Raw genomic sequence first — 13,779 nt, 5'->3', positions numbered from 1 at the left:
TGCCCAAATTAAAGGAAACTGTCACTCATATTAGACTAGCTGGTGCCATTTCAGGGAAGGCAGCAGCTATTCCAACACTGCCTGCTCTTGCTTAAGCAAAGCTAGAGAGCCAAGGCCACTACATCCTAAGCTTAGCTCTGAACAATACATAAAAGGAACCTGGAAGCTGCCACCTGCAGCACCAGCACCTCACACGGGCACCAGTTCAAGTCCCAGTTGAGCCACTTCTCGTCCAGCTCCCTGCCAATGCATCTGGGAAAGCAGCAAAGGATGGCCCAAGTGCATGGGCCCCGGCACCCACATGGGAGACCTGGAAGTAGCTCCTGGCTTCAGCCTGGACCAGCCCTGGCCGTTGCAGCCATTTGGGAAGTGAATCAGAGGATGGAAGCTCACTCTGTGTCTTTAAAAAAATAAATCTTAAAAATAAAAAAAAGGAACATTATCTATTTCACTAAGTCTATGATTAGTCTGATTAAATTTGCACTTTCTCTTATACATTTCTCTCACTAAATAAAAAGCTTAAAAGCTTACAAAAATTAAAAAAAAATTTGTACTTAGGCATTTACTTCATTGAAAAAGCACTATACCTTATTCTTAATTCATTCCTTTCCTGTTAACAAAACTGTTTTCTTCTATAGCTTAACTCAACCTACATTTCTTCCTGCATTCCTTCCCTTGTTATTTTTATTCCTACTCATCTGGTAAACTCCTTCAGATAAAAATGCTTATCTATTTCTTTTCTGTGTACCCTATGCCAGGCAATATTTTGCATCCACTAAGTGTTCAGTTAAAAAAAAAAAAAGAAACCACAATCATCTGACATTCAAAGATCTGCTGATAAACTATTTTCAACATCCAAAACCAATCACATGATCTGACCTAACTTTGAATACGTTTGCAAAACCCAGTGACTTCTGAAGCTACTTAACCTGACAATCACATTCATACTATGTGGACATAACTGGGTCAAAACATTTATAACATACCTCACCAAAACCACCAAAGTACTCTCTTATTTTCTCTTCAGGTGTATCTGGAGAAAGTCCACCAACAAAAATTTTTTTAACAGGTTCTTTTGTTTTCATGGCTTTGGCCCTTTTAGGATCAATCACCTTCCCATTCAATTTATGTTCTTTCTGATCCATGACCTAAAGAAATCAAAGTTTTTCATTTTTAAATATGTATAACTTAAGTAAGAATATTAACTTATTTTTAAATATAGCTAAAGCCAGGCATATGCTGACTAAATTACAATCCATCAGGGGAGAATGTGACATAAGCTAATGTGATCTTTTATCATTATTTAAATCTAAACGTCTGTAAATATTAGGAGAGGCAAATTTAGCCAATAGTTAGCCATCTCCTTCAACTGCCAGGAACATATACAAACATAGTTGCTACTTCCCCTTAGCCCAGGACCAAAAGTCAGTCAAAAGGTGCCTCCCTAACAGAATTGCAAAACATGTATTTCTGCGATTTCATCGCAGCACAACCTTTAATCAGTTGTCTTTAAGTTTAATTTACTAAAGGCTGACATACAGGTAACATTCGGTAAAAAAATGAATGAATCCCCTCTCCCTTCTCATAATGTATTGGGAAGAACTGTACCTCTTCCTTCCTATCCATGTAAAATGGGAACCACAAATAACAAGCAAATTCCTTGCAACTCTGCATGTTTTAGTATTTTGTATTGACTGATGAGAATACATAGCACACTACCTTATCTACACTCTCCGACTCTTTAAATAGCACAAAGCCAAAACCCCTTGATCGCCCTGTGATAGGATCTAACTTCAGAGTGCAGTCTACAACTTCACCAAATTTGGAAAAGTAGTCCTTCAGATCCTTCTTTGTAGTGTCCCAGCTAAGGCCTCCTATAAACATTTTCCTGTGAAGACAAAAAGCAGTATTAATATAGTCAGAAAAGTTGAACTTTACCTTAAGGTAAATTTACCTAAATCAATAACACACCTTTTCCATTTCACACCAATTTACTGGGCAGCATATTAAGATATTCTTCTTACATAGCCACACATCAAGAACATCCTATTCCAGATACAGTTTGGCTTCTCACTGCTGCTCCCTAATAATTACAGAATAGTGAGCAAGCAGCAAATTAAATCTTTCAACTCATTAAAGATAACTGTGTACCCAAATTTAAGGCTGTACATTAAGTGTTGTTAAATTACATATTAGATATCGTTAGCAGAAAAAAAAATCATAGCTTCAAATTTCTCTTCCAAATCGTCATTAAACTTGTCAAAAGGCTATGCAGTGTCCACTGATCACAGCAACCAGCATCCTGTCTATGCTGAAGCTCCTTAACTTTGTAATAGTTATCATTAACAAAGCTCTCAGCACATAAAATGGAAAATTCTTTAGTCTCACAAATTGTGAACCAACTTTTTTGATGTGCTAAGAGTCCTTAATAAAGGCAAATCAGTAATTTAGTGAAAATAACCCAATGAAAGCAAAAATCCACTAATTAGATTTACTTACAGTAGAACCTCAGTTAACCAGCAATAAAATTGTTAAACCACCAGGACAAAACCAAAGATACAGTCAAAAAATGTTAAGGTAAGTCCTACTAACATTATTGTGGCAAAATGTGTGAAAGCTCAAATCTGGCAACTCTGTGATCCTTTTTACATCTGCTCCCTTTGTCTAAAAACAAAAACCAAAAAAGACTGACCTATACAACCTATCCTTTAAAGAAACAAGACTGGAAATTTTTGTTTTAAGGATAAACTGTCAGAATTTGTTATTTGAGAACTAAAAATTTCACCATGGAAAAAACCATGCTTGCTCAAGTTTTCTTTGTACCTGGGGATGGGTCAAGGATAGGACTGGGAAATGGTACTGACTTCCAGCTCTAGTAAGACATTCAATTGGGCTTTCATTACAAAACATCTCCATCTTGTGGGCTTTTAAGATACTGCCACTAAAGCTCATTCTCTCCCCACAGATGCCTGATTAACTGAGGTGTTACTGATCTGTTCTCTTAAACCAAACTTGTTTTACTTCTGACAAAGCTACCTTTTAGTACAAAGTCTTACTTAAGGCATATGCTGAACTTCCCGTTTCAGGACAGGTTTTCAATTGCATTTATATTCTGAAGAGGGCCATTTATATGTTTAGTTTTCAAGATTCCTCAAAAATCCCCATGCTTAAATTAACACTTTTACCTCTTTTGGTATTTTAAAATAAAATGAACATGAAAAAACATCCATAATGTTGTGTAGGTATTTTAAATGTTTATTTTACTGTTCCATGGAAAAATTTTTTTCAATACAAGTTTTTATACAAGTTCTTTCATTAAAATTTTACTTCTAATGTACAATCCTTATTCCTGTAAATGCTATGACAACCTTTTTTGTCAAAAAATACCTTTCAGTCACAGTGAAAAGACCTGATTTTTAACCTAAAGATCCAGAGTACTTCCTTCATAAAGTTCATTACCAACATTGATCCTTTCAAGACATGGATACTATCTTTTTAAATTTGAGATAGAACTATAACAAGTAACGAGCTCTTGTTCAGAGCCATGGCAAGTTTTAGAAGACACAAATGTCCATCAGTAATTAAACTTTAAAATTGTTTCAGCCTAAAAGCATCAGAATTGTAACACAAGCCTCATTTTAAAAAGTTTAAGGTGAACAAAAGTCTGTCTGGTCTACTATTCAGGTATCAAGACAGAACTTATTTTGATTTTATTTAACCAAACCCATATTTGTATTGGGAAAGTATCCTTAATTGCCACAACTGTGTTTCACAATTAGAAGTCAATTTTTTTATACATACTAACTCATCAATTGGCTCAAGTAAAGTGTTCTCTGTGCAAACTCCCACTTTTAATAGTTTATAGAAGATATTAAAATAAATGTGCCTACCCTTTGAGTTAAAAAGGTTCCTCACTAAAGATATTATCTCCTCCTAAATAATCCAATCCCATTTATCCAGAATATTAACTATTCTGGTAGACTATCAGTGGTACATATTCCATGAAATGATTACCTTTCTCAAACAAAATTAAAGAATACATGGTAAAACTTCAGCTATGCAACACACTTGGAGAATGAGGAGCCAAGAATTCCACCTTCCTTGGGGCTAGCATCCCGACATCCCAAATGGACATGGTTCCAGTCCTGGCTGCTCCGCTTTCAATTCAGCGCCCTGCTAATCCAACTGGGAAAGCAGTGGAAGATGGCTCCAGTACTCAGGACCCAGCCAGCCATGTGGGAGACTGAAATGGAATTCCAGGCTCCTGGCTTCCGCTTGGCACAGCCCAGGCTACTGAGGCCATTTGGGAAGTGAAGGAGCTGATAGAAGATCTGTCTCTCCCTCTGTAACTCTTTCAAATAAGCAAACACGTAAAAAAGAGTTCCACTTTCCTTAAAGTGCTGCCTAATCCTTCCCAGTTATTTAACCTTCAATTTCTTGGAATGATTTTTTTTTTTCTACAGCACATATTCTTCTGCCTTCATAATCAAATACAGTAATTCTAACATTCTATGGGTCAGTCGTCATTAATTAATATGTCCTATTCTAGAATGCTTGCAGCGGCCTCTACAATTAGAGCAATTACACCCAAGTGCATCTTAGTTCCTTACTGCTTTTAACAAGTTCTAGTTTTTCATTCTGCGAGAGTAATCACCCATGTGTTTTAAAAATGTCTTTTTTTCCATTCTGCATGGAAAGTAGCCAGTTCCCAAACTTTCCAAATTTTGCATAAAGTAAAAGGCAATTACTTCTGAGTAGTCACATAAGTGGCCCTTCTTTAATACAAATGTATTAATTTTGGGGCAGCCCAAAAGCATTATTGTTTTCTTCTGCTCCAATTAAAAATGACTGTTGGACAACAGATATCCAGACAAGTGAATACATTACAATGATCACAAACTATACCAAGTCCATTTCATTTTTACTAAATGGAATACATTAAATCCATTCCTTCTTTATTCCATAGGCACAGCAATCAGTAACTGTACAGCGTAGCGCGAAAAGGTTTACTATGAAAAAAATGAACACTTATTTCAGCACCTCTAGAATGTTGGCGTAAGCTCTCCCTCAGATATGCATAAGGTAACACCAATTTAGATTACCTGCATTTTATAAAACCGTATCTTGCTTAAAGCACAAGGCCTGTCCAGAATGTTGGCGTGAGGTCTCCCTCAGATATGCATAAGTTAACACCAATTTAGATTATCTGCATTTTATAAAACCGTATCTTGCTTAAAGCACAAGGCCTGTCCAGATTATCCACTATCACTCCTGGAGAGGTGCACTTTAAAAAGCCGCAATGACAGAACTTCAGAAAAACCCAAAGCAGCCAAGACATAAACTAAGACTTGTTCAAGTAGCAACAAAAATGGTCCCAAATGCTACAATGTAAGCTTGAAATGTGATCCTGGGGCAAGCATCTGGCACAGGTTAAGACTCTGCTTAGGAAGACTTCACCCTTTATCATAGAGCGCCCAGGTTCGAGTCCTGGCTCTGCTTCAAATCGCCTCTTCCTGTTAATGTGCACCCTGAAAGGCAGCAAATGATGGTTCAAGTCAGGGTCACTGACACCCATATGGGAAACCTGGGCTCCTGACTTTGGCCTGGCTCAATTCTGGTTGTTAGGTGCATTTGGGGGTGTTAACCAGCAAGATCTTTCTCCCTTCTCCATCGGCCTTTCAAATAAAAGAAATTCTAAAACACTGATTTATATTACAAATTGATCCTAAATTTTAAGAGAACCAATAATCCCAATTCATCTATATTAGCAAAATTTATTTCCTCAATCCTAGCAATGAACTAAATATTCAGTACCCCAAAAGCAACACAGTATTCAATTTAAAATACCTACTCAACACCAGAAGTCTCTATGCTTTCAGATACTGATACTACACGGAAGGAAAAGCAAATGCTAAGCATCAAGTTATACAGCTCAGGACAGATGACTATTCAAATTGCTATGTGGTGTCATTCAGGAATTTAGACTGCTTTGTGGAACATTTTATCAATTTTTAGCACAAGGTCAGAGGCAGTAAAGTCAAACCGCCTAGGTTTAAACCCTAACTCTGTTACTGAAAGTATGACCCTATGTAAAAACATAAAGCTCCAACATTGTTTCCCCATTTGTAAAGAGCCTACCTCATATAACTGAAGTGAGAATTAAATACATTACTACAATTAAAGGGCAAAGAACAGAGTCTGACACATGCTAAGTACTTAATAAATTTATCATTTCAAAGGGGCAAAGAGTAAAGATAATAAAGCAACTCTTTCATTTATTTCATGGCTTAAATTTTTAACTTCATAGGCTTTATAAACCTTCCAACATTAAAGGGAAAGAGGGAAAAAGTTTTTGTTTACCCCGTTAATTTAGCTTATCTTCTTATCTACTAAAGTTACTAGGTTTAACATTCCTAAGTCAACAGGAAGTATTTTATTTAAAGATACTTTACACTGCAATACTTTATTCAAGGCAAAATGACAAACAATACACTTCCTCCAAATTTTGGAATAGGAACCAAAAAAAAAGTATTATTATTAAACACTCCCTAACAACTTATGATCATATATTATTTGTGGCTTAGTAACAACTTCTAATAACAAGTTCTGACAGTTTAAAGACTACAACAGAATGCCAACCTGTATACCCTGCAAGTATACACTGGCCAAACACTGCTGCAGCAAACACACCATTAACCCTCATTTAAATAATCTAATATCTTCTTATTGCAATTATTCTTTTAAAACCACAAAATGACAAACTACAATGAAATCTCACCAGCACACAAGACAGGAGCATTTTTCTTTATACAGTTTGATTTTGAAGCCACCATCTACCTATGGGAAAGAATTCTGCCTTCCAACTGTCACTACATGGTTTGGGAGTGGTTTTAGAATTTACATAAAAGCCACTCTTGTCTAGTTTATAATGCACACAACCAGTTTTTAATTACTTAAAACTAGCAAGAAAATTAAGGTTAGCCAATGAAGTTCTTCATATAGAAACTTCAGTCAATAAATTTTAAATTCCAGTATTATTTTTCAATACCAAACTCCAACTAGTATTTCTCCTGGCTTTCTATATACTCTAAGATGACATTTTCAAGCTAACTGTGAAAAAGAATCCCATTTTTATTCAAGACAAACAATGGATGAAACCTCTTCAAAGCAAGATTAATTCCTCTATATTAAACCTCATTACTCCATACTTTAGAATGAAGGTAAATTATTACTAAAAAAGAAATCTAGAGCCAGCATTGTGGTGCAGCAGGCTAAGCCACCACCTGTGACAGCGGCATCCCACATCAGAGTGCCGGTTCAAGACTCAGCTGCTCCATTTCCAATCCAGCTCCCTGCTAATGCACCTGGGAAAGCAGAGAATGATGATCCAGGTAGTTGAGTCCCTGCCAGGCACAGAGAAGACCCGGATAGAGTTCCAGGCTCCTGGCTTCGGCGTGGTCCAGCTCCGGCCTCTGCGGCCATCTGAGGAGTGAACCAGCAGGTAGAAGATCTCTTTCTTTCCCTGTCACTCTGCTTTTCAAATAAATAAATCTTAAAAAAAAAAAAAAATAAAGAAAACAATAAACAAGACCATTTTTAAAATAAACTAAATACTTAACCCAATATTTTCCTTTTTTCTTCATTACAAACTAGCAGAGATTTCAATTTTAACATTCTTAGTAAACTCAATCCACTTTCTAAGGTAAACTCCCATTTACCTAGATAAGGAATGGTGTTTCCTTACCAAAAAGTTAAAGTTCTGGTTAACTGAGATCACTACACAATCATAATTCCATGAAGTTTTCTATTAGAAGTCAATTCGGATAATTTTTATCTTTCTTGATGAATTTGTACACTCTTTCAGTGCTTTAAAATGTTACTCCCCAATGGTAAAAGGGAAAATCTCCAGGAGATTCATTCCACGACATTGTCTGTTGGTTGCTTTTTGAGTAAGACAAAAGACTAAAGAGGAAGGGGCTTTTTTACAAATTTGAAGTCTAGATAAGCAGGAGTTTACAGCACATTACTCAATAGTTAAAATGATTACCAACCACACACTGCCAGTAAAGAGGAGTCTTCCCTCCCACTTATAAACATTCTGAAACACCTAGCACCAAGGCAGGACATAATACTCCAGGAACTAAAACATGCTTACCTTTACTCCACAGGAGTAAATCACTGGCAGTATCAACTATTAGAGCACTGGATAAATACAAACTATAAAAGCAGGCTATGTAGTCAGTCTTCCTGTGGTGAGCATTGTTTCCAATACATAAGTCAGCAAACCAAGTTAACAAACATGTTGTATTACCTGAGACCACACAGTTGAAAATGAAGTAACACAAACAGATCCCACGCTTTCAGCATCCAGTTCAGTGCCCTATCTACCAAAATACTGAAGTAAAACTAAAGCCAAATCAAACCTGGGACTAACAGAAGTTATGTTCCACTCCATTTGTGAATCTGCACACACTTGAAGTGCAGTTTTTAAGTGGAATAAGAAAAAAAGTTATTCCTTTTTAAATGTTTTCAAGCATGGCATGTATTATCACTTGAAGGCTAAAACTAAGCATCCTTCATGTGGGCCATAAATCACACAACAGCAGACTCAACGGTTTTCTGCTAAGGCAGCCTTACAGATCAGAGTCCCCAAGGCATCATTTAAAAAGTATGCACTAAGTTTACAGAAGGGGGTCACATGGCCTGAGGAAAAAAAAACACAGTTTAAAATAAGTATGCTTAGCTCAAAAAGCAGCACTGAAAAACTTAATGACATTCTCCAATTTCGAGGCTTAAAAGGTCAGGTGATTTTTACTATCTTTCATATTAGATGAGAATTTGAAATGTAAACAATATTACTCCTTTAGATGTGCACCTTAAGATTTGGGGCATAATTTTCCAGTTTTAACCCAAGAAATTTGTCAAAGTTTCCAAAGAATGCAAAAATTGAGACCCATATCTACATGGGACTCAACTTCACATTTAACTCAATTTCACTGAATCAGAGGCCAGTAAATTTGAAGAGACTGTTCTAAAAGTACTGTCCTACAAAGAAAACAATGTCAGACTGCCCTAGAAGTACTAGGGTTATCGATTATGATCTCAAATATTCAGAACAAAATTACGTGAGCTTTCTTTCAAAAGTAGACAGGTGACAACCTATAGTGGGATTCCAAGACTAGATCTAATACACTTTTAACAGGAAATAACTGCTATGCTTTGGCTGAACTGCATGAAATTACTTGGCTTCCTACCCAACCCAATGCAGGAAAATCAACATAACGCATCTACTACCTTGTTAAACTGTCTGAATGCTAACAACACTCTAATTTTCCAATGATCTTTAAGTTTTGAAAACTCTCCCCCCATGTAGCTGCTAAATGGTCATGTATATTTTGCCAGACACTATGTAAGTTTAAAGTACCTACCCCAAAAGAACTGCAGCACTGCAGAGAACAGAATGAGTCCACACCATAAAGTAAAATGGGAAACTCCAATGCAACTGCTCTTAAGTAAAAACTAGGAATGTTAATGCTGGAAAGATTAAAGCAAGGTGAACTAAGGAAGACATTTTACTATGGAATAAACAATTATTCTCAAGCCCCATAGTAAACTGTAGAAACATCCACTAGAAGTATAACAAAGGATGCGGTCCTAAAAATAGCTCTTCATTCTTATGTGTAAAAGGTAAAGGGAAAAAAAACTATGTCCACAACAAACTGACTTTTAAAACCTTTTACAGAATAACCACTTTATTTTCAAATTGGATTTCTAGAAAGACATGAATGCAGAACTGTGCGCAACAAATCAAATTCAGACAATCTTATATCTACGAACCAGTCTTACCCTCACTATTGATGTTACAAAACTTGCCCAATATCCCTCAAAGTTGGAGACGGAGAAGGGAACAAATATGGTGATAAGTACCGAGACACACACACACCAAAAAAGGGTTTAAAGGACTTGAGAACATTTTTTCATAAAGAACTTATACATTATTTAACTATAAATTTAACTTAAACTGAAACTCAGTAGGATCTTATCTTCAGTCGTGACAAAATCACTCATAAGTATTTGTCAATGTTTTCAAAGAAGTCACTCACAAAGTTATAGGAATACATAGCTTTCTTTAGTGGGGAAAGTAAAATTCTTGTCAAAACACTGTCCTTCAACCCTGGAAGTTTATGGTCATTCATTTCAAATTACCAAAATCAGGTAAAATTGATAATGGAAAAGAATGGCTTAAATCTTTATAATTTGCCAATATTACCTAGCAGTAAAACTGATCAGTGTCCAGTAGTCACCAAGCAGGGAGAACAAGCTTCACATATTTTTATTCTGTACGTTAAACTCCAACCCCACTTTTTCATATTTTTTTCGTTCTTTTTGATTTTCCCTTTGCTTACTGTTTCCATCTGCTTTTTTCCCAATCTAATACTGGACAGATTTCAGTGACTTTTATAGTAATATGCAAATCTTATGTAAAATTTAAATTATATACCAAATGGCCTCTTAAAAATAGTCTGTGCAGACAGAAACTATCTACAAACTAGAGGCCTCCTCATCTCTAGTGGTGGTAGATACAAACTCATAAAAAACCCAAATATGATCCTGAGGGATTTAGGAGAGGGGAAAGGCGGAATAAAAAGAACAATACTCAACCTACCAGCCTCCAAAGAGAAGTCATGCAATTGTGAATACATGTCAACCAACCGTAATTAACATTCCAGCCAAATCACACTGAAAATAAAAAATCTGGTAAGAGCTGTAGTGGAAAGCCACACTAGCCCACCTCTGAATAGTACATACTCAATTCTTATTAAAGGTATCTTTACAAATACGGTGCAAATGAGACATACATTTTTACATAACAGTACTAGTTAAATGGTTTTACTTTTGACATCTCCAGAATACTTCAGTATAACATGCAAAATATTTTAAACACACAGTATTTTATAGCAAGGAGTCTTCATATGTAGCATTAAACTTAATTACAACGAAGTTTTTCAACAACAAAAATCAGATGTGAAATTCAGTAATATTTTTCTTGTCCAGATATGCAGATACCATTACTAATTATATTTAGCTTAAAGTGGCCAAGCTGCAATTACATGCACTGCTGGAGACCAAACACCACGTTAATGGCTTCAACTTTGCCCAAAGATTATGCACAATGCTAAAAAGTTTTTATATCCCAGGTACAAGATATCCTACGGTAACGTCTAAAACTTCCTGGGGATCAATGGGCAACTAACCAGTAAACAGCTCTGTATGTTATGATTACTGAAACCGTTATAATACAGAAATAAAATTTAAAAGTTTTACCATTCTTCCCGCTGTGCCGCCGCTGCTTCAGTGTGTCGTGGGGAGGAGTTTGAATGGCTAGGGAATTAACAACCGGTACAGCAACCAATCAAAATTCTAGTTTTAGTTTTTGACATTGTAAGGGTTAAAAACTTTTCATTCATTTACACTTCAGTTCAACAGTAGATAACTACAAAGGCAGCTGCTCTGTGATCTGAAAACTCAGGGCTAATAGAAAACCTGTCCCAAATATTAAGTTATGCAATCATTTTGGTGCCTCTGTCCAAACAATTCAGAAAGCAAAAACCAAAATGTTAATGACTTAAATTTCCAAATATTTGACATATCCCTTTCTCAAACTAAACTACACAGAATTCAAGATTAGCTCTCCTTAATAGAAAAAACCTCATATCCCCTTCCACCTCCACTCCCCCAAAGCCAGCACAATCAAAACAGCCTGACAAGTCTGCCTGGGCTGGGGGTTATTGAATTCTATATTCCAAAGTGCTTCTTGCCCTTCCCACCCACTCTCCCTCCAAGTCCTGGGCTATTTCCCAACGAAGGAATTCGTGTTTTCCAACACTGGATTAAAGCGGTATTTCACGTTTACCTTCCACCAACACTTTAAAGTGAAAAATACACACACATACATACATAATACACACACACACACTCCCTATTACAAAAGCATTTACCCAAGATCAGTCATCAGTATGGGAATAAGAAAACCCAACCAGATATCCCCCGCTTAGTTCCCCTAACTCCTGTATTATGTTCCCGATCCCAAGTGCCGCATTCCAGCCTAGTAAATGCAGCTTTAGGTAGTATATACAACTGTCACGCCAATCAGAGAAAGCAAGTTTGTACTCAAAGACAGGGAGAAGAAATCCCATAGCATAATACTAGATCTGTTTATTTTATCAAGGAGGGTGAGTCGGCCTCCTTTTATACTGGGTGAGAAAAATCGAGAGGCCAAAACGCTCCTGGGCACCCGAAATTAAAGGAGGGTTGTAAAAAAAATGGAAACTGCACAAAATCTGTACGAACAGTTGGCGAGCCCAGAGCCCAAGAGTCGAGGGCGCGAAAAGGGTGCGCGTTTGGAATAACGGCGGGGGACAGGGCAGGAAGCAGCAGCCCCGGTCCAGCGCAGGCCCTGCCGCTGCCCGGGAACTTGCCGCGCCGCGGAGCAAGCCCGAGTCCGACAGCACCGGCACGTCCCACCAGCCCCGGGCGGCTCAGGGCCGATGGAGAACCCACTGCGCGACAGCGTTCGGTGGAGAAAGCGAGCAAACCCCAAGGCGAAACTTTACTCCACAGACTAGGCAAAAGTCGGCCCGGAAGCCGACGCGGGAGCAGCGCAGGTGGGCAGTCCGCACGCCCCCAAAGCGTGTGCTTACAAACAATCGCAGCGACTCGGGCTGCCGGGAGCAGCACCGAGCGGACCGTAGTAACCCGGGAAGGACGACTTTTTGTGCCGCGGCGTGTTTATGCCCGGACTTCATTAAACGTTCGGGAAAGCGAGGGACAGCAGGAAAGGGGGTGGGGGGGAGATACCCCCGACAGGCGGGAAAAAAATTCCTGGCGGCTCTGCCGGTGGGAGGAGACCCACGACGAGGGAGGAAAGGAGGGCGGGCCGGCGAGCGGCATGGTGACGGCTAAAGGTGGAAACGTGTGTGATGGGGGAGGGGGCGGCGGCAGGGGAAGGAGGAAACGAGGGCCCCGGGGAGCCCAACGGGGAGAAGGGGAGACCAGTGCACGGAGGCTGCAGAGGGACCCGGACGGCGGGCGAGAGCGGGAACGAGGCCTAGAGGCGGGGAGCCGGGAGGGGGAGGGGGCCTACTCGGGCCTCACTATCCCGGGCCGCCCCTTACTCACCCTTCATCCTCCTCGTTCTTACTGGCGTCGATCTTCGCCCCCTCTGACTCCGCGCTGCCTCCTTCCGTGCCTCCGGCCGCTGTTCCGCCCCCGGTCCCAGATCCGCTTCCCGCCGCCGCCGCTGCCCCCTGCGCCGCCGCCACCATGGCTCCCTCCTGCTCGCCCGCCGAGCCGCCTACCGCCGCCGTTGCCGCCTCCGCCGCCGCCGCCCCGTCCCCGCCGAACTGCTCCTCCGACATCGTGCTACTGCCGCCGCCGCCGCCGCCGCCGAGACTACACCCGCCGCCGCCGCGAACCGAAAACTAGCAGCAAAAGTAATCCCCTCCGCTGCCGCGCGCCCGCTCTATCTCGCGAAGCACACAAGACGGAGGCGGCGCGCGCGTGCCTGCAAAGGCTCCGGTGCCTCTCCCTGGCCTGCCCCCCTCGCCTCCCACTCTCGCGCGGCGCGCACTCCCGCTCTTTCCGGCTGCACTAAAAAAGAATTAAGAAGCAGCGGCGGCCACTCTTGCCTCCTCCTCGCTTTAATGGCGCCGCCGCGGACCACCTAAAATGGCCGACGGAAGAACGGCGCGTCCCGGTCACGTGACGCCAGAGCGCGCC

At 39.8% G+C, this 13,779-nt stretch overlaps 1 protein-coding gene across 17 annotated transcripts in view; it reads right to left on the bottom strand.

The window, feature by feature from the left end:
- Positions 1-13,737, bottom strand: part of HNRNPD (heterogeneous nuclear ribonucleoprotein D) — a 17,726-nt gene extending 3,989 nt beyond the window's left edge. For 5 of the 17 annotated variants that reach the window (XR_011378383.2, XR_016212470.1, XR_011378384.2 and 2 more), the window contains exons 1-4: positions 13,180-13,731; positions 11,326-11,382; positions 1,720-1,888; positions 987-1,148 (exon numbers count right to left, since the gene is read on the bottom strand). Coding sequence is in view for 10 of the 17 variants with exons in the window: in XM_070047965.2 (XP_069904066.1) it covers positions 987-1,148; positions 1,720-1,888; positions 11,326-11,382; positions 13,180-13,418 (627 nt within the window). In the remaining 7 variants the exon portion in view is untranslated. Of the gene's footprint in view, positions 1-986; positions 1,149-1,719; positions 1,889-1,971; positions 4,018-7,364; positions 8,023-9,428; positions 9,929-10,666; positions 10,742-11,325; positions 11,383-13,179 lie in introns of those variants that run through there. The other 12 variants (XR_016212473.1, XM_089303179.1, XR_016212471.1 and 9 more) reach the window with 10 other exon arrangements.
- Between the last annotated feature and the right edge of the window lie 42 nt (positions 13,738-13,779).

Source organism: Oryctolagus cuniculus, chromosome 8 (assembly GCF_051225735.1).
Source record: "Oryctolagus cuniculus isolate XC-2025 breed Fujian yellow rabbit chromosome 8, ASM5122573v1, whole genome shotgun sequence".
Classification (NCBI taxonomy): domain Eukaryota; kingdom Metazoa; phylum Chordata; class Mammalia; order Lagomorpha; family Leporidae; genus Oryctolagus; species Oryctolagus cuniculus.
This window is presented reverse-complemented; position numbering and strand designations above follow the sequence as displayed.